Source organism: Salvia hispanica, chromosome 3 (assembly GCF_029641045.1).
Source record: "Salvia hispanica isolate PSC_SH4W2 chromosome 3, Shi_PSC_v1, whole genome shotgun sequence".
NCBI lineage: Eukaryota > Viridiplantae > Streptophyta > Magnoliopsida > Lamiales > Lamiaceae > Salvia > Salvia hispanica.
The window spans coordinates 40,661,898-40,685,528 of record NC_142694.1 but is presented as its reverse complement, the minus strand read 5'-3'; the positions used below and the strand labels follow the sequence as shown (position 1 = coordinate 40,685,528).

Here is a 23,631-nt window from a genome sequence, read left to right as displayed (position 1 = left end):
CGAACATATGACTAATGTGGGCAACACCTAGAGTATTTTATTTTCCTTTATATAAAAGTATTTAAATGTGACCGAATAGTTGGGAGGGGGGAGGGTGTTCTAATATTCATGGGCGATATTGAATTTTGGAACCGATTGATCCGATGTTGAAAACACTCAATAAATTTTAACAGTAGTTTGGACTCCCGATATTAAAATCTTGGCTCCGACACTGATTGTCTACAAGAACCTCGATGAGACAGAATCGTAATAAATATATGAACGCACCAATTAAGCAAAAAAGTTGAAAATGAAATGTACATGACTAGTTAAAAAAACTTGCATAATCCCATTTTTAAAATTTCCAGTATTTATGTGGTATAAAAATTTTGTTAACTTGTTTTCAATTCTTATGGTTAATCGACCATAAATATTTTAACAAGTCATGAAATATTTTTGGGCTACTTTGTTGGGCCGTTATTCATAAGGAGTAGTAAAATGAAGGCTTACATGGGCCAGTGTAAATTATAAGCCCATAAGGCTTATTACGGATCCAAATTTACAATTTTAGCATGACTTCAAATTACAGAAATTTGAGAATATTAATATTTTATTTATTTTTATTTATTCGAAATACTTTTCTAAGAAATTTTGATTAGATTATTACAAGTGTAAAGACAAGAAGAATACTGATATTGTAAAGGCTAGGATATTGTTGATATGTATCCTAAATATTTATATATAATTGATAAATTTTAATTTGATATAGCATAAAAGTAAAACTATGGGCTTTACTAGCTGTCGACACAAAAAAGTCCATATACAATTTTGGTCAGACAACATAAATATTTTAGCAAAGTTTCGATTTTGATTGGAACTGCAATATTAATTTTGTTTCTACCGGAATTAAAGTTATAATTAATATTACAATTAAAAGTTGGCAAAAAATACAAAATCTTTTAGCGTGTTGAGTGAATTTATTCATTTTATTAGCATCTATAGACATTTTTACACATAAACTTTACCCAAGCCCCTTTAGCATTTTTCTCACAAGAAAACACTAGTAGCCAGAAATCGAAATAATAATAAAAAAATTTCATGATAGTTATTTTTTTTGTAAATTTCAAGATGAATCACGTATCACTTTTTATTGACAATACTTCGACCACTTTTTTTTCAATCAATTTTGTAAAATTCTATTAATTATGCTTAAAACTTGTACCATTTACTATCAAAATTATCCAAACGCATCATCCATGACAATTAACATATAGAACACTCAAAAAAATTGTAACATCTCTGTATGACGGCCAAAACGCACTATCAATTTTTGAATGGTGATGGTAATTCATTAACCTTTTATCTCTCACTCTCTCTCCCCGTAAAGGTAAAAAATAAGGCAAGTTTCTACTAGTTTCAGCAGTGGTGTGGCCAGACCATGTCTGGAACTTCTCTAGCATATGAACGCCCGAGTATGTTAGCAGTCCAGCCCCAACGGCCCAAACACCGATGCATTGCGGGGCGTAAGGCCAAACCACCACAATTTTTATTTCATTATTAATCATTTTAAAATCTTTTCATCTATATATGACTAATTTCATATTTTCTCAAAACTCATTTATTTTAATTTGTTTTAATTTATCATTTCTCATATATTATTATGTTATTTATTTTCTATATTAGTCTTCCATCTCTTAATTTTACTAAATGCTAGTGCTTTCTTAAATCTCATGTTAAAAAAATGAAGAGATTAATTTAAATCATGTAAATTTAGAAATGCCAATAATGTAATTTTGATTTGTAATTAACGTCGTCGAGTTATTTATTTTAATTTCACATATATAAAAGTAAAATATGAAATAGTAAAATACTACTAATAATTGAAAAAAATGAAATATAATAAAATGATGAGTTATAGCAGAAATTGAGAAGAATCATGTAACAATAAAATTGTGAAGAATCATGTAATAATATTGTGTTATGATTTGGGATTTAATTAGGGATATACTGTGAGTGTGATGCATAAACACACTCAAAAGCACTACACTCCAAAAGCAGCTGCACATTTCCCAAACCCTCCCACCACCTACTGCTTTCTCTCCCCTCTCATCTCCTCCTTCATACTGTCTCACCAATAAAATTTACTCATTTCACTATCCATTTCCGCCTCTGCGTGTATCCATATCCGCCTCCGCTCCGATCCTTCTCCTCCGCGATTGCTCAGTAAGTCTCCCCCCCTCTCTCTCTACATTTCGATACAATCGGTGTATTTATCGATTACAAGCTGCGGAATTAGATACATACACAATTTATCCATGCAATTAACTAGCAATCGGAGAATCTGATAAATGGGGCATAAGAAGCGAAACGTCGCTCCTCGCTCCAAACCGCCGCCGTCTGCCGCGGACGATGCCTCCTCCGCCGCCGCCGCCGGTGCCGGTGGTGGTGGTGATTCGATTCTAGATAATTCCGCAAACCCCTCCGTGAAAGCACTAGCTAAATCGGAGCCTGAGGTGGAATTGGAGGGAATTGAGCCCTACGCTTCGATTAAGCCTGAATGCGAGCGCGCCCTAACAGCGCTGCGGCGCGGGAACCACACCAGAGCGCTGAGATCGATGAAGGAGCTGTGCTCGAGGTACGAGAATTCCGCTGACGCGGCGCTGATCCACCGCGTCCAGGGGACTATATGTGTGAAGGTGGCTTCTATAGTGGATGACCCGAACGCGAAGCAGCGGTATCTGAAGAATGCGATTGAGAGTGCGAGGAAGGCAGTCAATCTGTGCCCCAACTCTGTTGAGTTTGCGCATTTTTATGCGAATTTGTTGTATGAGGCGGCGAACGAGGGGAAGGAGTATGAGGAGGTGGTGCAGGAGTGTGAGAGGGCTTTGTCGATAGAGAACCCCGTGGATCCTGCTAAGGAGAGTTTGCAAGCGGAGAATCTGCAGAAGATTTCTACAGCTGAGGCGCGAGTTGCCAATGTTCAGAGTGAGCTAAAGGCATTGATTCAGAAATCGAACATTGCATCGATTTCGACTTGGATGAAGCATTTGAGCAATGGGGAGGAGAAGTTTCGATTGATTCCAATCAGGAGGATGCCTGAGGATCCAATGGAGGTCAGATTGATTCAGGCAAAGAGGCCGAATGAGATTAAGAAAGTTGCCAAGACGGAAGAGGAACGGAGGAAGGAAGTTGAGGTGAGAGTGGCAGCTGCCAGGCTTTTGCAGCAGAAGTCAGAGTCCCCTTCTTTAGGAAATGATGGGGATAGTATTAATAACAATGGAAAAGGTGTAGATTCTTCTACAGGTACTGGACAGAGAGCAGGAGAGCGAAGGAGGTATGGGAATTCAAGGAAAATTGCATCATCAGATGAGAGGAGGGATTCAGTACGGACATATTGGAACTCTATGTGTTTGGATGCAAAGAAAGATTTACTTAAAATTGAAATTTCTGAACTAAAGGCACATTTCAGCTCATTGAAGGATGTCTCACCAAGTGAGGTGCTTAATGAGGCTTTATCTTTTGGAGTGACGAACAAAATGTGGAAGTTCTGGTCATGCTGTCGCTGCAATGAGAAATTTGCTGATGTGGTTTTGTTCATGCAACATGCTGTGGAGGAGCATATGAGCAGTTTATTGCCCAGAATGCATTCAATTCTGCCTCAGTGTGTGGAGGATGAATGGGCTGAAATGCTTCTAAACTGTTCATGGAAACCATTAGAACTAAATACAGCTATTAGGATGCACAAGCCACAATCAACCTTGGAAGCACCTGATTTCTTTGAAGAATCGTACTCCAGCCATGGCATAAATGGTTCAAAAGAATACTTTCTTGATACTTACTCTAATGAATATGATTGGGATTCATCACTAAGGAATAAAAGATCTGGTGACAATTTCAACCATGGTGTCCAAGATGGCGGGGACTTTGAGGATGTCAAGTGGATGGATTGTGATGGAGATCTGAGCAGTAAGGAAAGTTTACTCAATGAAAATTGGCCTCTATCTGATGACCCTGAGCGTGCAAAGCTTCTAGAGAAAATCCAAGTCATTTTCCAGTCACTTATTAAAAACAAGTATCTTGCTTCAAGTCACCTTAGCAAGGTTATACACTTCGCCGTGGAGGAGCTTCAGACCCTTGCTTGCAATTCTCAACTTCTTAGTTTCAACTTGGAAAAAACCCCCTTATGTATCTGTTTTCTGGGTGCCCCGGAGCTTAAGAAAATCCTGAAATTTTTGCAGGAAATTTCTAATTCATGCGGTCTAAGTAGATATTCTGATAAAAGTAATTCTGAGGACAATTCTAAAACTGTGATGAATGGCGTTGACTTTGTGGAGAAGATAAATTTTAGCCAAGATGCTTCATTTTTAATCCTTGACGAGCATTTTCTTCCCTGTAAGGTCCCTCGGTCTTCTAGTGATGGCCCAGTCAATTGTTCCAGTGTTGAAACTTCGTCCCATCTTAACTATGAGAACGGTATAATACTTGATTCAGATTCATTGTTATCCTGGATATTTAAAGGCCCCTCAAGTGGCGAGCAATTGACATCCTGGATGCGAGCAAAAGAGGAGAAAGCCCAGCATGGTCTTGAAATTCTTCAGTTGCTTGAGAAAGAAGCTTATCATCTGCAAAGCTTATGTGATAGAAAATCCGAACAGTTAAATTATGAGGAGGCATTGCAGGCCGTGGAAGATCTATGTTTGGAAGAGGGAAAGAGAAGAGAACATGTAACTGATTTTGCCCGTCACAGTTATGACTCTGTTCTCAGGAGAAGGCAAGAAGAACTTGGTGATAATGAGAATGAAAATGACATGGCCTTTATGAACAATAGATTTGAGTCGCAAGCAATAAAAAATGTTCTAAAGGATGCAGAGTCCTTAAATGTCAACCAATTTGGTTTTGAGGAAACTTACAGTGGCGTGAGATCACAGCTTTGTGACCTAGAATCTGGTGAAGATGATGATTGGAGAAGAAAAGACTATCTTCATCAGGTGGATTCTTGCATAGAAGTTGCAATACAGAGACAGAAGGAGCATGGTTCTCTTGAGGTTTGGATCTTGGATCTACTTTGTGTTTTCTTTCAGAATATGCATATTTGCTTTGCTTCTTTATCTCAGATTTCTCAGTGATTCAGATCAGCAAACTCGATGCCAGACTCATGCAAATACTCATTGGGATGCAGAAGCTGGAAATTGAGCTTGATCCTGCATCTTCCCATGATTACCGCTCAATCTTAATACCTTTGCTTAAATCATTTTTACGGGTGAGTATTTGTGAAGCACCTTTATATCTGTGGACCTTCATCTTACTCAGCAGCTTTTTCAGATGTTTTAGGCTTATTATCTTCATTTTTTCAGGCACGCTTGGAGGATATGGCAGAGAAAGATGCCAGGGAAAAATCTGATGCTGCCAGAGAGGCATTTTTGGCTGAACTTGCTTTGGATTCCAAGAAAGGAACCACCACAGGAGTTGAAAATTCAAAACATGAAAAGTCGAAGGACAAAAAGAAGAGTAAGGAGGGCCGAAAAAATAAGGACTTAAAGGTATAAACGATAATGTTTACTCCATAGTGTGTGTATGTATTCTCAGGTAGAAACTATGGGATGCTAAGTAAATGGTTATTATTCTCAATAACGGTTATTGCTTCTGCAGGCTAGTCATTGGGATGACCCAGATGATCAGATATCTGAAGAAATGTATAGTTCTCTTTCCCTCTCAAAACACGATCTGTGTATGCTTACCATTTATTTATCCGAGCTAATGTTTGTCTTGCTTCAGATTGCTTCCAAGTGCACATGATGAGGAGGTTGCATGTTCTGAACTTGCCAATAATGGAACTAGTGATGCCTTAAGACTACAGGAAGAGGAGTACAAACGCAAAATTGAACTTGAAGCTGAAGAAAGAAAGCTTGAAGAAACTTTGGAATATCAAAGACGTATAGAAAATGAGGCTAAACAAAAGCAACTAGCTGAGCAACATAAAAGAAACTCAAAAGTTGCAGGGGAGAAGGCTAAGCCAATTTCAATATCTGATTCTGACATTAGGTGCAATGATGGTGAAAAAGATGTCAATGACCAGTGGACAAATAGGAAGGTTTGTTGCTTGTCACCAGTTTGTATCAACATCAATGTGGATTGTTTGTAGCCTATTCGCAACTACCATGGGCAGAATTTTCCTGTTCCCAGAGCTTTTCAGGAACAAAACTGAATAGTAGTTCTGATTAAAAATTGACTTTTTCTTTAGGAACCTTTGATCCAGAAGGTGGCATTCACTGAAAGTGTGCTAAGTGACTCTGCGAATGGAGCTGTGATGCAAAATGGTAAAAATCATTCTTGATATTACAAAGCATCAAGCTTTCCTCTCAGTTAAACATTATGGTTCACTTGATTGTATAATCCTTTTGGCAGGCTTTTCAAATGGAGCTATTCCTCAAGAAGGGGTTATATTTACTGAGCGACGCTCGGGAAAGAGGGGTAAACGGCATAAGGGTCTAAACAAACCAAGTGACAGGAAATCCCCTCCCCTGACATCTGAAAAGGAGGATAATGGTTCTGTTCTGCCTAGAGATGAGCTAAACTCACATGGTGATGGTGGTATGTTTTTCTACTAATAAAGATTGAGTTGGTTCAAGAGGCTTTAGGGTTAAATATACATTATATTGATGAGAGTATTCTTGAATCAGAAAAAGAGGTAAAAAGTTAGTTTCACTTCACCTCTATTATCTCGTTTTCTAAAATCTTATCCATACTAGTTTCATTTTTTACTAATTAAGATAGAAGCTAGTAAAATATTTATATTATCAAAGTATGTATTTCTCTCTTTTATTTAAGTACAATCAAATACTCCCTCCGTTTTTTAAAAATAACAACTATTTACATTTTGGGCCATTCCTTAAAAATAGTAACTTTAGAATCTTTCTGTTTTAGGAAATGGACCCCACAATCCACTAACTCTACTTTCACTACTTTTTCTCTTCCTCTCTCTTACTTTACTCATTTTTCTTTTCATGTATCTTACTTTACCAATTCTTCTCACTTACTTTACCAGTTGTGCATTAAAACCCATGCCGTTTCAAATGTTTCTATTTTTTGAATACGGAGGGAGTATATCATAAAGCTTTCTAAAGCATCTCATACTGCAGTTAACTACACCATCAAATTAAACTTACTTTTATATCTATATATGTGTATATGCATGAATAATTGAATATTGTATTTAATTAATAAACAAATGGATGGTCAAATGGTACCGACTAATATGCTCCAAGCCTCCAACCTTATAAGGGTATTTATAAAGTAAAAGAAATTTCAATTAGTTTTACATAGGATTTAAGTTACTATCTCAAGCTAAATTCCGAAAGCTATGAGTGTTGTTCATCATGTATTTATTCCTACTATAAATTCGTGTATCTACTTATCAATTTTATCTTACATTCTTCATTGCTCACTTTCAGTAAGTTAAATGTTTTGTTTTGTTTCTGAATTCTACGCTTTATGTTTAGATACCAATAAAATGCTTTATATAACCGACTATAAGATAGTGTTTAATTATGCTGCTCATAAATAAACATGGCAATATCAATTGTTGTTTGTATATCTAAGTTTAACAGCCTAAATTTTGGTTTAGTAACAGTTATAACTTATAGTAGCTAAATGAATTCTATTACAGATATGATCCTCAGCTCTCCTTAAAATCTTTCAATGCATTTGCAAATTTATTAACACATAATAAAATTGCCTCAATTATTGTCTGATCTAGCTTGTGGATGTTTACACGTAAAACCTTATACCATTGTTGAATGTTTCACCACATTATCTTTGTAGATAAAGGAGGAAAAACATTGAGACAGCTTAGTGCTGAGGAGGATGATGAAGAAAGGTTTCAAGCTGACCTTAAGAAAGCTGTCCGCGAAAGCCTTGGTGTGTCTTCTCTTTCTCTCTCTCTTGCTGATGTTGGTTGTGATCCTCGACTAAAGATAATTGATTATTGATAATATCTTCGTCCCATTATATTTGCCTGTTTCAATTTCAAGTGCAGGGGAAAAAAAGTAGCCCCTACTTATTTATCATACATACTCGTTACCACCATTTTGTTATTGTTAGAAGGAATGGTAACATATGTATCTGATGCTTTTCCATGAGCTCATCTTCCCTGTTATAACTGCATGTGCTTTTAAAGCATGCAGAAACTCAACAGCGTAGAGGTCTTTTCTTTTCATTTTTGTTTCTCCCTATTTTATCCTTGCAATTTTGCTTGCCTTTTTTAATTTGTACTGACCATCTTCTTGTAACCAACGCTAATAATATTTGTACTGAAAACTAACTGGTTGATTTTAGCTGCCTTTTGGAAATCTTAGATGGCTGTCCATGCAACATCAATATGGGACACCTGGGTTATCGTATCTTTGTACTATATGATAAATAGTCTAATTAAATGATTTGGTTTCATTACCCACCATGCATTGTTTTGAATAATTCTTAACAAACTTACAGTTTTTTATCGCATAATCCTTTAAAGGGGTTCACAAAATTGGATATGAACTTAATTTGATCAAAGAATTGCCATTTGCTACATTTCCAACTTTTAATAGTTCTGCTTTGCAGAAAACTATCAAAATGACCTCACCGTTTATAACTTTCTTTGCATTTATTTCTTGTCCCAAATTTCTTATCAGATACATTACATGCACCTAAAAAGCTACCTGCCAAGCCAAGTTTGGCATTGCCGCATAAGGAGATTCCAGAAACCGGCGACTCACGTGTTTTATGCGGTGAAGGCGCAACCGATGTTAATGGAATGGATACATATGGAACAGGGCTAAAAAATGAAGTCGGTGAATATAATTGCTTTCTGAATGTCATAATACAGGTTGGTATTTCAAGTGTGTATTGTTTGATCAGTTGCTGAATATTTGGCCATATAATCTTTGTCTAGTCTTGAATCTGCCGACTTCCTTGAGTATGTTATTTATTTGCTTTCTTTTTCAATACCTTAGTCTTTGTGGCACTTAAGACGGTTTCGAGATGAATTTATGCGGAGATCAGTCTCAGAACATGTTCATGTTGGTGATCCTTGTGTTGTATGTGCTTTGTATGAGATCTTCATTGCTCTGAGCACGGTATGTAAGGATAACCAGAGAGAACCTGTTGCCCCTACCTCTTTGAGAGTTGCTCTAAGCAACTTGTATCCTGATAGTAATTTCTTCCAGGAGGTAAATGTCGCCACTGGATCTATTTTTTTCTTTTTTCCCTGTTTTATTTCTGTATGTATTGCACAGTAATATCTTTGGAGTATGAAATCAGTTTATCTAATCTACAACTAAAATGTGGTGACCATGCAGGGTCAAATGAATGATGCTTCTGAAGTCTTGGGTGTAATATTTAATTGTCTACATCGTTCATTCACTCCTGGACCTCATGCATCTGATGTGGAACCGCTAAATAGATCTGGAACAGATTCCTGGGACTGCAGTAATGCTTCTTGTATTGCTCATTCACTTTTTGGAATGAACATTTCTGAGAGAATGGACTGTTACAACTGTAGCTTGGAGTCTAGATGTCTGAAATACACATCTTTTTTTCACAACATCAATGCCAGTGCTGTTAGAACTATGAAGGCATGTCTTCCTTGAATAAAGTATCTATAAATATGCTTATTCTGTTAGTGATTTGGTTAATATTGGTTTTTCAAAAGAATGTGCTTTTGTGTAGTTCTTATTCCTGGATAACTCTTAACAAATTGTCCACATTACCGTATAGGTTGTGCGCCCAGAGAGCTCCTTTGATGAGCTTCTGTATATGGTTGAGATGAATCACCAATTAGCTTGTGATCCTGAGGATGGTGGATGTGGAAAGCTCAACTATATTCACCATATACTCTCCAGCCCCCCGCATGTTTTCACAACAGGTGCTTTTAGTTTCTTTGCTACTCATTTCATTTAGAGCCTGCCTTATGAATTTATGTTACTATCTTTCTGCTTGTCCAAACAGTTGGCTATCCATTATTACGTATAATGCGGCTCTTACTCCTTGTTCTTTTCCTGTAGTCCTTGGCTGGCAGAATACTTGCGAGAGTGTTGATGATATAATGGGAACATTAGCAGCATTATCTACTGAGATTGATATCAGTGTCCTTTATCGTGGTCTTGATCCAAAACATAAACGTCATTTGGTTTCAGTGGTACGCTTCAGTAACTCACTCTAAATGTGTTCCCTCATATCCCTCTCCAACCACCTAGGGTTGGATTGTTTTTTCCTTTAACGAGGAAAAGTAGAATTAAATTGGCATACTATGTCTTCTTTATCCTTTTCTTTTTATCTTTTAAATTATTGAAAAAGCTGCAGACCTCACCATTGTGCATCATGAATTCTCAGAATTTTCTTGGGTTCTTTCTCCTATGTAATGAGTGCTAATTTCTCTAAATCTGTGCTTTATTATGCTTAGCTGGCTGTTACAACTGATATTCAGACACTCTTTACATAAACTGACATTTAAGTTTTTGTTTAGGTTCTTGTTTGCATTACTTAATCTTAGTCTTTATGTGAGCTTATGACATCTCAGATTCCATTCTATAATCCAAAGAACAGTCAACAAAAACTAACTCTCGGCACCAATGAGCGTTTTTAATGTTCACATGCTTGGCCACGATAACCTTTTTCATTTGCAACAAGGTCTATGAGCTTCCTTCAGTTTTCTCGAGTCCGGTTGTCATCAGAGTCATGGATTAATAATAAATGAATATGTACTTGTGTCATCAAAATTCCAAGTTGGTAACATAAGAGTAATGTTTCTTTCAAAATTTGTCTGGTCTGTCTGACGTTTCTCTATTTTCTTAAACACCTATCCTTTTAGGTTTGCTATTATGGGCAGCACTATCACTGTTTTGCCTACAGCAGCGATCATGAACAGTGGATCATGTACGATGATAAAACCGTAAAGGTAAAATTCTCTTAACTGTTTCCTGGATACCTTGGCAGTTTCTTTTGCATCTTGTCACTCTATATGTCATGTCCAGGTAATTGGCGGCTGGAGTGATGTCCTTGCAATGTGTGAAAGAGGACATCTACAACCGCAAGTCCTCTTGTACGAAGCTGTGAACTAGTACCTCGTGGGATTTCCCTGTGCAACCTGATGCTCTGAGTGTATGAAGCTGTGGTATTGATTTATGGATGTAATTCGTCCGCCCATAAGAGTCTCTGAGCTAACTCTGACAGCTGAACCCGGGAAATCACAGCCAGAATCGTGCAATATACGTAGTTGCTTAATATACAGTGAAGAAGAGAACGGTGACCAATTCTAAGCAAGCATTAAGTCTTAACAACTCATTGGGAAAAGATGGCCTACAGCAGTGCTCATGGAATAAGTATCTCCGGTGTCTTGCAATTTTGATACCATACGTATTGTTTGGGTCAAAGGCGTAATAAGAATCTCTTGGACTGGCAATTTGTGCTTGAGCTCGTTGCCCGGTTATCAGTAGCTGCAACTGTACACAGAATTATGCTCTACTTAGCTTCGAGTCTCCTCCTGTTTCCATCATAGAGAAATTTGTGTATAGATCAGGTCTTCTTCATCCCTTTGGAACCTCTCCCTGCAGCATATAATGGCAACTTCCCCTTTTAAGCAATCTATTTATATGGGGGAAAAAAACTGTCTCAGACATAAACTTCTGCCTTGGAAATGGCAATAATTTTTGCTTAAATGAATCATACACAGTTTTGTTATTTATGTCTTCATTGCATCTTCTCAAGCATTTTCACTTTTAGTTTCTTGTTTATAGACCATCTATTAGGTGGTAGAGTATAGCACTTAGTATCTTGTAAAATATGTTCCGTTAGCCGACGGGAAAGCAGTGGCGGCTGCCTTGGCTGGTGTTAAAATCGGTCTGTCGAGAATCTCATAAAATAAGGGTTTCAATGCCTCCCCACACAGGAGGGTTAAAAACGATCATCGGACTTGTAAAACACTCATCATCGATTTGGACTTGTTATGATATCATGTAAAAGGAGTCTATTTACAAGGCTTTTTAAGGGCCAAGTGACCCAAAAAACTGCCCACAAGTTAATAGGAAACTGTTTCTCAAGACTAAGCACAATGGAGACTATGCATTACTCGATAATAGTGCAAAACTAACTTCACTTGTCTATTGACTAAGTGACTAATATATGTAACGTGTACGAATAAACATTTACTAGTCAAACAAGATCTATGAAATGAATAATACCTTATAATACACTCAATGTTTTCATTAAAACGCGTATAGTTTATTTTTTTTGGGACGGAAAAAACCTTACAATACACTCGATCACTCTTATTAAAGCTACACAGAAAAATCCTTAAAATACACTCGAAATTTATTAAGCAAATTATATATAACATAATTCTAACACCATCGACTCCCCTCAAAAACAGGGTTCTAAAACTAGAAAGCACCCTCAAACAACTACACTTGTCCCCAACTAACTGAAACACATCTAAAGCAAACCAGCCCACACATTCATTTTTACTCAGTCTTCTTAATAGTGCCTAAAACCAAACCTCAAAAAAACACACACACATCTATCAAAAAATCCATAGCATCACTACCTCCGGCAAAAATTGGGATGAAAATAGGAGGATGACCATAAAGAGTGGCAGCGGCCAGGCCTGCGCTGCTTGCAAGTACCAACGACGGCGGTGCACGCCCGAGTGCCTCCTGGCGCCCTTCTTCCCGGCCGATGAGCCCAAGATGTTCCAGAACGTCCACCGCCTCTTCGGTGTGAAGAACATCCAGAACCTCCTCAAGGAGCTCGGCCCCGACCACACCCAGAAGGCCATCGCCATGAAGTCCATCAAGTACCACGCTGCCATGCGCGACAAGTACCCTGTGTGGGGTTGCATGTTCGAGATCCACCAATTAACCTACCAAATTCAAAACGCTGAGGAAGAGCTCCAGGCCGTACTCCACCAGCTGGCATTCTACAGACAACAGCAGCAGCAGCAACAGCATCAACAACAACATGAGAACCAACTGTCTTCTCACACGCCTGACGACTACATCTCTGACCTCCAGCTCGGGATGGGCCCGCCCGGGAACAGCCTCGAAGCCCACTCCCACTACAACAACAACAACAACAACGAGGAGGCTGCGGTGGCCGACTACAACATCAACTACATGGATTTTAAAGAGATGAACAATGTGGTGAACTCGATGTGCGGTTATAGTAACAACAATAGCAACGAGAACAACACGAATTCGATCCTAACGCACGCGCATCTCATGATGCAACAGCCGCCTATCTCCGCCGTGGAGCACGAGGATTATAACGAGATGCAACCGTTTTTTGATAATATTGATGATTCACAGTCTTATATTGGCTCCAAAGAAGTCTATGATCAATCTAGGTATAAAAATAAAAATAAAAAACTACAAATATTGATTTTTTTTTTTTTGGTTTTGTGCACAAGATTAGATTTTTTGAAGTGGGATTGTTTGATTATGTGCAGTTTGAGCTTGGAATCGGCGTTCAAGGAATCGAGACATGATGTTGAGGAGATTAATGAGAATGAGCTCAAGAATGCTGCAGCATGTTTTAGCCTTACTAGTGTCAACTAATTCAATTTTTTGAGCATTCATAGTTTCTGGAAATACTTGGTTTTCTCGAAGAGAGACTAATTGATTTCTTTGGCTTAATTTGTCATTATCTGTGAATTTGATAGTGTTTCATTTGATGTATTGATTTTTCATGAATCTAACTAACATTTCTGTTTGATTTTAATAGGTACAGAGGTGCTAGTTGAGAGAGGTGTGGGACGCACCGAATGGCATTTTCTTTGATTCTTAATTATATCACAAATTAGTTATTTTAAAAACTTTTTAAGTGAAACATATTTTTTAAAATTTATGGTATTTGTAATTTTCAAAGTCAATAAATTAGAGATTTTAATTATATAATTTTTAATGTCTATAAATACAAAACATTTCACACTTAAATTTTGATAATTTTTAATGGAGTAATTTTGTAAAGTAAAAAAATGAAAAATAATACTGTTTGAAGAATGATGATGTGGTAGAAGAGAGGTATGAATTGGTATAAGAGAAGGGATATGATTACCGGTGCTTTGGTGGTTGTTATGACTATTAAAGCATTTACCTTTGGTGTTAATATACAAAAATTTTAATGTAGCTTACTTATCATTCACATCTCAACTTCATATAGTAAAATATTTACAAAAACTATTTATAGGTCTAAAGTCCTACCATTTTCTTTTATGGAGAATTTGTTTCTACTTTCTATTCAAAATATCTTTATTTCTTTATTACAAACTAAATAATTTCTACTATAATCATCTATGTAATTCTACTACATACTACCTCATTAAAATCAAGTTTTTATCATATATTTGAACATACTCTTCAACAAAATATATCAATATTCACCCTCCGATCAAATTTCAAGATATATCAATATTCAATACAAATACAAACTCAATCCCAATCAAAAAAATTTACAAATCATATGAATACAGCAGGACTTCTTCAGACCAAAACATAAAAAGAAGTCTCTTTAACACACACAAAAAAAAACCAATCTCGTGAAGCCTAGACCATGTGACACATGAGTCCAGAGTTTAAAAATATATACCACAAATAATACTACAAAAAAGCGCGAATAACCAGCAGATTTACCGGCGAATATAAATCTAACAATAATAGCGATGAATTACCAACATAACATTCGGAATCCACCGGTAATCCACCGATAAACTATTTTATAAGCGCATATTTGGTACTTACCAACAGATTTGTCCGCTGACACAGTTTTTTTTGTAGTGTAACTAAAATCAAGCCAACATCCTTGAATGCGCGATCCGAGCATAAACCTTCCTCGTCTTGACAAACAGCCCTAATGCCACGAGCGACCCAAAAAGACTTACAACCGCCATAGCGAAGAAAGATGACATGAAACAGTGAGTTCCACTGCAAGAACTCTCATCTCCCGCATTTCTATCATATATATACCCAATAAGCCTAACGGAAAATATGTACGACCCCAGAGGGCTAGCAATGGCGATCGTATTGAATATCGTCCCCATATGGCGCACCCCGAATATCTCAGAGGTGATGGTGGGCATAAGCGACCACTGCGACCCGTAGCAGATGCCGACCAACACGGATCCCACGTACAGGTTTCCTGGGAAACCCGATCCAATGATGACGTGGCCAGCAGTCATGGCTGCCAGAGTCACAGTCATAAACAACGGCCTCGAGTAGCCTTTCTTGTGAAGGAAGGTGTCCGACATGAGCCCTGCCCCGACCCGGCCAAGGAAGTTCCATATGCTCCACAGTGACACTAGTGTGCTCCTCTCCACCGCGGTGTAGCCCAGGGACTCCCCGATCTGGCTGATGTTGTTGATCGTGGCGAGCCCTGACCCCATCCCGCACAACATGGCAACAAACAGCAGCCAGAAGCTCAGAGTGCGGAGAGCTTGAACGAGGTTCATCTCGTGATCATTGGTTTCGTTTGGTTTTCTCGTTTCATTGTCCACTATCAGAGGGGCCTTCAAACTGGGGAGTGAACTCCGTTTCTCTGCTTCGTGTTTGTTTGCCTTGACGGCTACGTGGAGGGGCGAGGAGAGGATGAGGAAGAGGATCGTCAGTGTGAGAGCGCGCATCCAAGGGGCGAGGACGAAAACGTTTTCTAAAATGATTAGTAGCATGACATACGCGGCAACGACCATGGAGATGAGTGAGAAGCCGTTCAAGTATGCCTTATCGTGATCTGCCGAGGAAGTGGGATGAGCTCGGACCAAGTACATGAGGGCGAGAGAGAGGAGGGACGGGGCCAAGGCGAGTATGAGGAGGAATGTGGTTGGTTTTTCTGGGAATAATGTTTGGTAAACTTGTATGATAACTGCACCACTCAAGCCAAGGAAGCCCTGCCAAAATTTAGATTTAGGAATTGTTACACAATGATCATGATTCATTAACATGTACCTTTGCACAAGATTTAGTTAATTAATTCATATATTGTTTGTTTTTTCTAGATTATTTCATGTGCTACCTTTGAACAAGAATTAGTTAATTAATTCATATATTGTTTGTTTTTTCTAGATTATTTCATGTGCTGTAAAGTGCAATACTAGTTAAAAAGTAAAAACTATGATCAAAGTTTGTAAGCCATGTAAATGGCTAGTTTTAAAATGAAGGGACACATAATAGAATGAAGGGACACATATTTCAAAAATGGACAAAACAAGCACAAATCATGATGGGATAGAAAATAGATAAGAACATTAGGTATGATATCTACTTGTACTTATGGTGTATCACTTGATAAATTATTTTTTAGGGAAACAACTATGCATAGTACAACATTATCTCAATTTTAATGGTTATGCTGACTGCGACTAAAACTATATTATCCATAAATTTTTGGATAAATTAGAAATGGATATTGGTAAACATGTTTATAAATAAAACCCTCTACAACTTTGAATGTATTAAATACTTAGAATAGCTACTTTGGATAAGAATTTGAAGAACTCATTAAAATAGTATAGTCGATATATCTGACTTGATATAGATATTAGCGTCACTTAAAATAAGAATTTGAAGAAATCATTAAAATAGTATAGTCGATAGCTGACATGCTATAGAAAATAGCAATAGCGTCACGTAAAGTAAGGGATTTGTGATGGGCCTCACAAGATGGCCCATATAAAAAAAGAAACCATAAATTAAAAAACTTCTACTAGCAATATTATAGAAGTAATTTATAAGCATAAATAAGTAGGGCCACTGTCTTCTCCACATAGATTTTCTCTTATAAGGTGCAAATTAATAATTTTGTTATTATCTTTAATTTTTACTAAATTTGGATAACATCATGATTAATGGCATGATTAGCTGTTTCCATTTTCGTGTTTCATCCAAATCTCACTTTTTTCTTAAATATTCCTAGTTCGACGATTAAACTTAAATAAAATGTAAAAATACTGTATCTTTAAGCTTTGGACATTATTTGCTGCAAAAATGTTTAATAATAATTAATCAAATTTAATTTCCACCTGTGATGAGTAGGTGGAACTAACTCTAAAAAAATACTATTCCACGTTTTAAACAAAAGCTATTTATATGGATATACTCCATCCACTTTACATTCTCCTCAACAGCCTTCTATTAGCTTGATTTATACCAACGAGGATTATTATTTATTTAAGATTTTCCATAAAAGAAAAACAGAGATAAATCTCAACACTTTCACCAGTATTCTATTTGTCCATGTACAATAATTTTATTTATAAATAACACGTATTATAATGTATAAATAATATAGTAAAAATAGAAAAAATGATAACATTAAAAGAAATAAAAGGAAAAATAAAATATAGGACTAACTTTAATAAAAGGATCTAAATAGAAAAATGAAACTATACTAGAAATGAAATTAGACCTCCTAATTTATTTATCTCTTTTACCTTTATGAATTTATATTTATTAGTAGCAATTTTGAATTAGACAAAAATCAGTAAAATTAGAGAAATTCAACAATAAAATTACCTTCATAATCCCGACGACGGTGCCGCTATACCCCGGAAAATTCTCGACGGCGGTGACGACGTTGGCCGTGTTGAAGAACGTCTGCGCGTGCGCGGCCAGGAACATGAAGAGGCACACGGCCGCCACGTGCGGCTGCGGAATTTTGCCCGTGACGGCCAGCCACAGGAAGAGGTAGCCGATCAGGCACTGCGCGGCGCCGGCCGCGTGCACGATCCACGTCCTCGGCGCGGCGGCGTAGAGGAGGCCGGAGAGGATGCCGGCGTTGGCGCCGATGTCCTTGAAGACGGAGATGGTGTCGAGCGTGGATTGGTCGTAGTTTTGCGAGGATTTGAGGATCGGAGAGTAGATGCCGAAGGCGTAGGAGGCGCCGCAGCTGCACTGGATCCAAATGCTCGCCGCCGCCGCCGTCCATTTGCTGGCCTCCATTGTTGTTGTTGCTATTGGATTTATTGTGGAGTGAATAAAATAACTACTTATTGTGTTTGTGGATGGAAGAATTGTGTACAAAATACGTGGTCCCGTTATAGTTTGCTTGTCAATTTCACAAATTGTGGTGTACAAGGGAGATATTTTCATTTTTAAGTGAGTTATGGCCAAGAGTGTGCTCGGGTTGGGTTGGATCGGGTTTGACCCGTTGTATCTGAACCATGGCTTTGTGTACGTATAAGTGATACGCTATGGTTTGATTTGGATTGATATTGACTTGTTATATATGATCCATTGCTTCGTGTATGTATAAGTAATATTGCTTTTGTTCCGATGACCACAAGAGATTTTAAGAAATGTTATCTTGTATTTTAAGTGGTGATGATAATTATTAGATATGAATCAACTAAACTGGAAGGATTTAAAAATGAAAAATGAGTACTAGTTGTTCAGAATTTAAGCCACTATCAGTATAAAGTAGTTTCTCATCGATCTTATATAGTACTCCCTCTGTTCGCCATTAGGAGTCTCATTTGTGGGCGGCACGAGTTTTAAGAAATGTTAAAAAAAGTTGGTGGAAAAAAGTTAGTGGAATAGGAGTCCCATTTATATATATTAGTTTTAAATGAAATATGAGTAGAATGAGTTAGTGGAAGGTGGGACTCTATTACCATTTATGGTAAAAGTGAACCGGAACTCCTATTCACGGACGGACTAAAATGAAAAAAATGGACTCCTATTCGCGGACTGAGGAAGTATAAAGTAGAGTTGATAATATACCAGATTTAGCGGAATCAGCTTGAGTCCATCCAGTTTGACCCAATTCCAATTAACCTGAATCAGGGCCCGTCGTGCATATGTGTGTGTGCATAAGGGCTCATTACCATGGACGGACCCAAGTGAAAATGACAAGGGGCTAAAGCTTTCACTAAAATATTTTTTTATTAACTTTTTTCTTTTATAAAATTGAAATTTATTCAAAGTTTAATGCAAATTAAAAGTTCCTACAAATGATTTAAAATTAAGCTCTTATTGATATTTTTTCTATATTTGCCTCTGCTCATTACTAGCTAGATTCAAACTTAAGAATACCATATCATATCTGATCGGAAACAGGTCTAATCCAGTCTAATCGCATATGACAAAGTGCATAGATAAAAATAAATGGTCCATTTCTCATCCTATTATTCACGAATAGAGAAAACTAACATTTCGCAATTAACGTCTATAACTTCAACCTTTAGCAATATTATTAGTACTTGCTTTTCAAATGATAATATGCAAAGCCAGATAGATAAGAAGGACGGAAAGATAGAGGACTTTGAATAAAAGTTTTAAGGATATTCGAAATGACCTAAAAATAGATAGTACAATAAAAACATGACAAAAGAGTATACTAAAACATTACAACTTGTCTTGGTGGGCCAATAATTAGTATACAAGATTATACCTACACGTTCCGTTCTTATCAACAACATAGATATGTATTCCAACTGGATATATTAAAATCAATGATAACTGATAAGTGCAATTAATCTCATTTAGTTTCGTGTCAATCTTATCATTTTCAGCCATTTAATTCAATTTATTTTCAATTAAATTAAATAGTCGTGTAGGGTGGTTTGTTTTACATTTATAAAACGGCATTAATCAGATTAGCGTAATGGTTTAGCATCTCGTCTTTTAAATAATGAGATTAGTGATTTAATCCTTACCCATTGTGAATGGAGTATATTATTTGATCATTCGCAATCCTCAAACTATTGACAGGAGATATTTTGAGAACACATAAAAAAAAATATTTATAAAATGAAGTTGAGAAATTGAATACAAAAAGTTCCATCCACAAAATATATTTGTAAATAATTTCATTTTTTTTCTTTTTCTTTTGGGCCTACTAGTTTATTTATAAATTAATAATAGTGTTGTGATTTTCTTTTGGGCCGACAATTGATTTAATGAATTAGTAGTACAATATTATGCCAATTTATTATTTATATTGATAAAATATAAATCATGTGGAACTAATATAATCACGTATTTATAAAGTCGTAAGTTGACTCATTTCGACTAATAAATTATTGGCCATGAGAAAAATAAATAGCAGTAGATTAGTATCCTTTAATTTATTTTCTTACATTCGAAGATATTACTACAAGATAGTATTTGTTTGGCTAATCTTAAAAATGCAATTACACTTATACCCTTAATTATCTTAACTGGCCATGATTCCATTTTCAATTGAATTTTAATTCTTCTAAAAATTATTATTACACCCTTAATTATGCAATTAAAATTACATTTTGTTAAAATTATACTAGAAAAAATTAACAATATTAAATAATTTAATTTATAAACTGATATCAATAAAAGAGAAATTATTCACTAGATAATTGTCACATCATTAATTAAAAAATAGAGACTGTCTTCACTCTTCAGCCTTCCAAATCTGTTGAACCAAAAATCGAATTAGAAGAAAAAAAATCCCCAATTTCAGTCAAATCAGAGCCTCATCAATCATGGAACCAGACTACAATCCCAGCCGGAAAACTCTGATCAAGAACAAATGGGCGGCGGCGGCCGCCAGCATTTTGATCCAATGCACCGCCGGCTCACTCTACACCTTCAGCATCTACTCCCAAGCCCTCAAATCCACCCAAAACTACGACCAATCCACCCTCACCACCATCTCCTGGTTCAAGGACGTCGGCGCCAACGTAGGCCTCCTCTCCGGCCTCCTCTACTCCGCCACCGCCGCCCGCTGCGGCCCCTGGCTCGTGCTCCTCGCCGGCGCGCTGCAGTGCTTCGCCGGCTACTTCATGATGTGGCTCGCCGTCACCGCGGCGATTCCGCGGCCGCAGCCGGCGGTGATGTGTCTGTACATGCTGGTGGCGGCGCACGCGATGACATTCTTCAACACGGCGAATGTCGTCACCGGAGTGCACAATTTTCCGAGCTATAGCGGCACCATCGTTGGGATCATGAAGGTAGGGTTTGGAAATTGATTTAATTGATCTTATTTATGTTAATGTTGAATTCAGGTTTCGATAATTCGACTTGAAAGGATATGGATTCAACATCTTGAGCTGGAAAATTTAATCAAAATTTACACAACATGCATGAAAAACAACATTTTTGGGGATAGACATGTTGAGTTTTGTGGCATATTTATAGCCTGGTAGATTATTGTGATGTTTTTTTAATTGTGCCATTACTCTTAAAAGGCCAACTTTAGTTGAATGCATCTGTTTTGTGACCAATCTTTATTTAGTGGTTTTTGTTTAGTAGCATTTGATTTGTAAATTGAAGTTGGAGTGAGCACTGCAATGTCTTGCTGTGTAGAAGATTGTGTAGGACAAGTGAGAATAAGACATTCAATGTGTGATAGATTGATAGAGTTATACTATGATGGTAAAGGATATTGGTGGAGATTGATATTCTTCCTATGGAAATTTTAGAATCATAGTGATAGCACAAATTTGGAAATTTGGGGAGTGGTTTAGACTTGTAGTGGTTTAGATTGTTATTGTTATTTCTAAGAAAAACAGTAAACTAATATCAATATGGTAGTAAAATTTAGAAATGTAAAGGTGAAATAAAGACTTTTGTAATGTGATAGCTAATAGCACTAAATATTTTGTTTCCTTCATTTAGTACTTTTAAGCACTAATAAGGAATGAGTGGAAATTTTATTTTTGGGTTTCTCGATATAAAATTGACGTATTTGCTTGAATTTATAACTGGGTTTGTTGAACTGCTTCTTTGTCATACTTGTTAATTTTCTATTTACTGCATTTGTTATCCTTCTTTTAACTATATGTCCACTGAGATCTTTGAATTTTACAGGGCTTTCTTGGTCTCAGTGGAGCCATATTAATTTTAGTATATCAGACGATTTTCAAGCACAATCCGAGTTCATATATCTTGCTCCTGGCATTGCTCCCGCCAATTAATACGATTCTGTTTATGGGTTTTGTTAGAATCTTTAGAACAAGTGAAGAAGATGAGATCAAGCACTTGAATGCCTTCTCGTCTTTTGCTCTTGTTTTGGCTGCCTATCTTGCAACTGTGATAATCATCCAGAACATTCTCAAATTAACAGTATCCATACGTGCCTTGACATTTTCTCTACTTATCATGTTGCTGTTGTCCCCTATTTTTATTGCAATCCGAGCCCAGAGGTATAAGTCGTATCGGATGGTAAAGTCTTTGCTCGAGAACAATCAAATGTCAGATGATAAGGACCCAATAGATGATGATGACACGGATACCACGGAGGACCAAGATGAGTATCATGAGCTCCCAAACGGTCCAGACCAAGTTAGGGAGTCAAATAATAACAACACGTTGCATTTGAGAGAAGATGTAAATCTTATTGGAGCTATGCGAACGATCAGTTTCTGGCTTTTGTTCTTCACAACTGCGTGTTCTATGGGATCAGGACTTGCCTTGGTGAATAATATTAGCCAAATAGGCGAATCTCTTAGATACAAGAGCTTAGAGGTTAATACTTTGGTTTCACTATGGAGCATCTGGAACTTCCTGGGTCGTTTTGGAGCAGGTTACGTTTCTGATTATTTCTTGCGCGCTAAACGTTGGCCAAGGCCGTTGTTTATGATATTTACTCTAGCAACCATGAGCATTGGCTATGCAATTATTGCTTTTGGTTTCCCTGGTGCTCTTTACGCTGGTTCTGTTTTGGTGGGTGTTTGCTATGGGTCACAATGGTCGTTGATGCCGACTATTGCTTCCGAATTGTTTGGGAAAGAGCATTTAGGAACGATATTTAACACCATCACTAGTGCAGGTCCTATTGGGTCTTATGTTCTCTCTATCTGGGTGGTGGGATTTCTCTACGACAAGGAAGTGGCCGGTGATGGAAATACATGCATTGGAATTCAATGTTTCAGATTCTCGTTTCTTATCATGGCAGCCGTTGCACTCTCCGGCTCTCTTGTTGCCTTAGTGTTGTTTTTCTGGACTAGAAAATTCTACAAACATGTTGTGCTCCGGAGGCTTTACCATTCTCTACGAGAGAGCAAGCGCATTGATTATGATGACTAGTACATAAAACGATTTGTGTTCCCACGCTAACTAAATAGTGATGTGCTGTATCAGTTTTCGTGAAAATACTAGGAAATGTGCAGGTCTTTTGCAGAGGCAGATTGCGTGACAGCAGAGTTCTACGAAGCTTTAACATTGTTATTGATATGCAGGTTTGGCCTTGATTGATCGGTATCTCTTTCTTTCCCTTTTTTTCTCTGATCGTTCACGTTCAAGACGGTTTTGCATTTTCAGGATCTAACCTTCCTGCTTGGAGACTGTCTAACGCCTTTCTGGTATCTTATGCTCATGGAAGAATGCTCTCGTGTCGGCTGATTCAGTTTCAATCACTCGGTAACTTTTGTGCTTCATTGTGCGTAGATTTCGTCTTAAAACGTAATCGGTGCCATGTAGAGTCGTTAACATCTGAGAAGTGCAGATGAAAGGGAATAAGTTCAGAATTCTGCTGGTATGATGAAATCTTTGTAAAATTGATCATTTCTGTAGAGAACTATTTGATCTTATTTCTTGACTTTGATGAGGATTGTGTATAAATTTGAAGGTGAATAAAAACATACTACATTAAAATTTTGAGAATGTTTCTTCTATTCATCACCAAGCAATCTTGATGATATTGCTACATTTA

At 37.2% G+C, this 23,631-nt stretch overlaps 4 protein-coding genes across 5 annotated transcripts; 3 read left to right on the top strand and 1 right to left on the bottom strand.

The window, feature by feature from the left end:
• Window positions 1–2,026: 2,026 nt before the first annotated feature.
• LOC125211110 (uncharacterized) lies at window positions 2,027–11,701 on the top strand. Its single transcript, XM_048110808.2, has 15 exons — window positions 2,027–5,024; window positions 5,111–5,239; window positions 5,334–5,519; window positions 5,629–5,672; window positions 5,755–6,070; window positions 6,221–6,296; window positions 6,385–6,570; window positions 7,801–7,896; window positions 8,652–8,845; window positions 8,973–9,188; window positions 9,318–9,593; window positions 9,736–9,883; window positions 10,023–10,156; window positions 10,829–10,915; window positions 10,992–11,701. The coding sequence occupies exons 1-15, from the start codon at window positions 2,328–2,330 to the stop codon at window positions 11,076–11,078; spliced, it is 4,872 nt and encodes a 1,623-aa protein (XP_047966765.1). The 5' UTR covers window positions 2,027–2,327; the 3' UTR covers window positions 11,079–11,701.
• An 830-nt stretch (window positions 11,702–12,531) lies between these two features.
• LOC125216699 (uncharacterized) lies at window positions 12,532–13,684 on the top strand. The gene is made up of 2 exons (XM_048118459.2): window positions 12,532–13,357; window positions 13,460–13,684. Exons 1-2 carry the CDS (start codon window positions 12,591–12,593, stop codon window positions 13,566–13,568), a joined length of 876 nt encoding a protein of 291 aa, XP_047974416.1. The 5' UTR covers window positions 12,532–12,590; the 3' UTR covers window positions 13,569–13,684.
• A 684-nt stretch (window positions 13,685–14,368) lies between these two features.
• On the bottom strand, window positions 14,369–18,005 carry LOC125213504 (protein NUCLEAR FUSION DEFECTIVE 4-like). Its single transcript, XM_048114089.2, has 2 exons — window positions 17,517–18,005; window positions 14,369–15,892 (listed from the first exon to the last, which is right to left on the bottom strand). The coding sequence occupies exons 1-2, from the start codon at window positions 17,940–17,942 to the stop codon at window positions 14,798–14,800; spliced, it is 1,521 nt and encodes a 506-aa protein (XP_047970046.2). The 5' UTR covers window positions 17,943–18,005; the 3' UTR covers window positions 14,369–14,797.
• A 2,368-nt stretch (window positions 18,006–20,373) lies between these two features.
• On the top strand, window positions 20,374–23,582 carry LOC125214917 (protein NUCLEAR FUSION DEFECTIVE 4-like). Of its 2 annotated transcripts, XM_048116146.2 has the most exons (4): window positions 20,374–20,929; window positions 21,789–22,503; window positions 22,750–23,158; window positions 23,241–23,582. In XM_048116146.2, exons 1-3 carry the CDS (start codon window positions 20,462–20,464, stop codon window positions 23,004–23,006), a joined length of 1,440 nt encoding a protein of 479 aa, XP_047972103.1. In that variant the 5' UTR covers window positions 20,374–20,461; the 3' UTR covers window positions 23,007–23,158; window positions 23,241–23,582. The 2 variants fall into 2 exon arrangements, with proteins under 2 accessions (XP_047972103.1, XP_088922467.1); XM_089066341.1 differs by having other exon boundaries at window positions 21,789–23,158.
• Window positions 23,583–23,631: the final 49 nt, after the last annotated feature.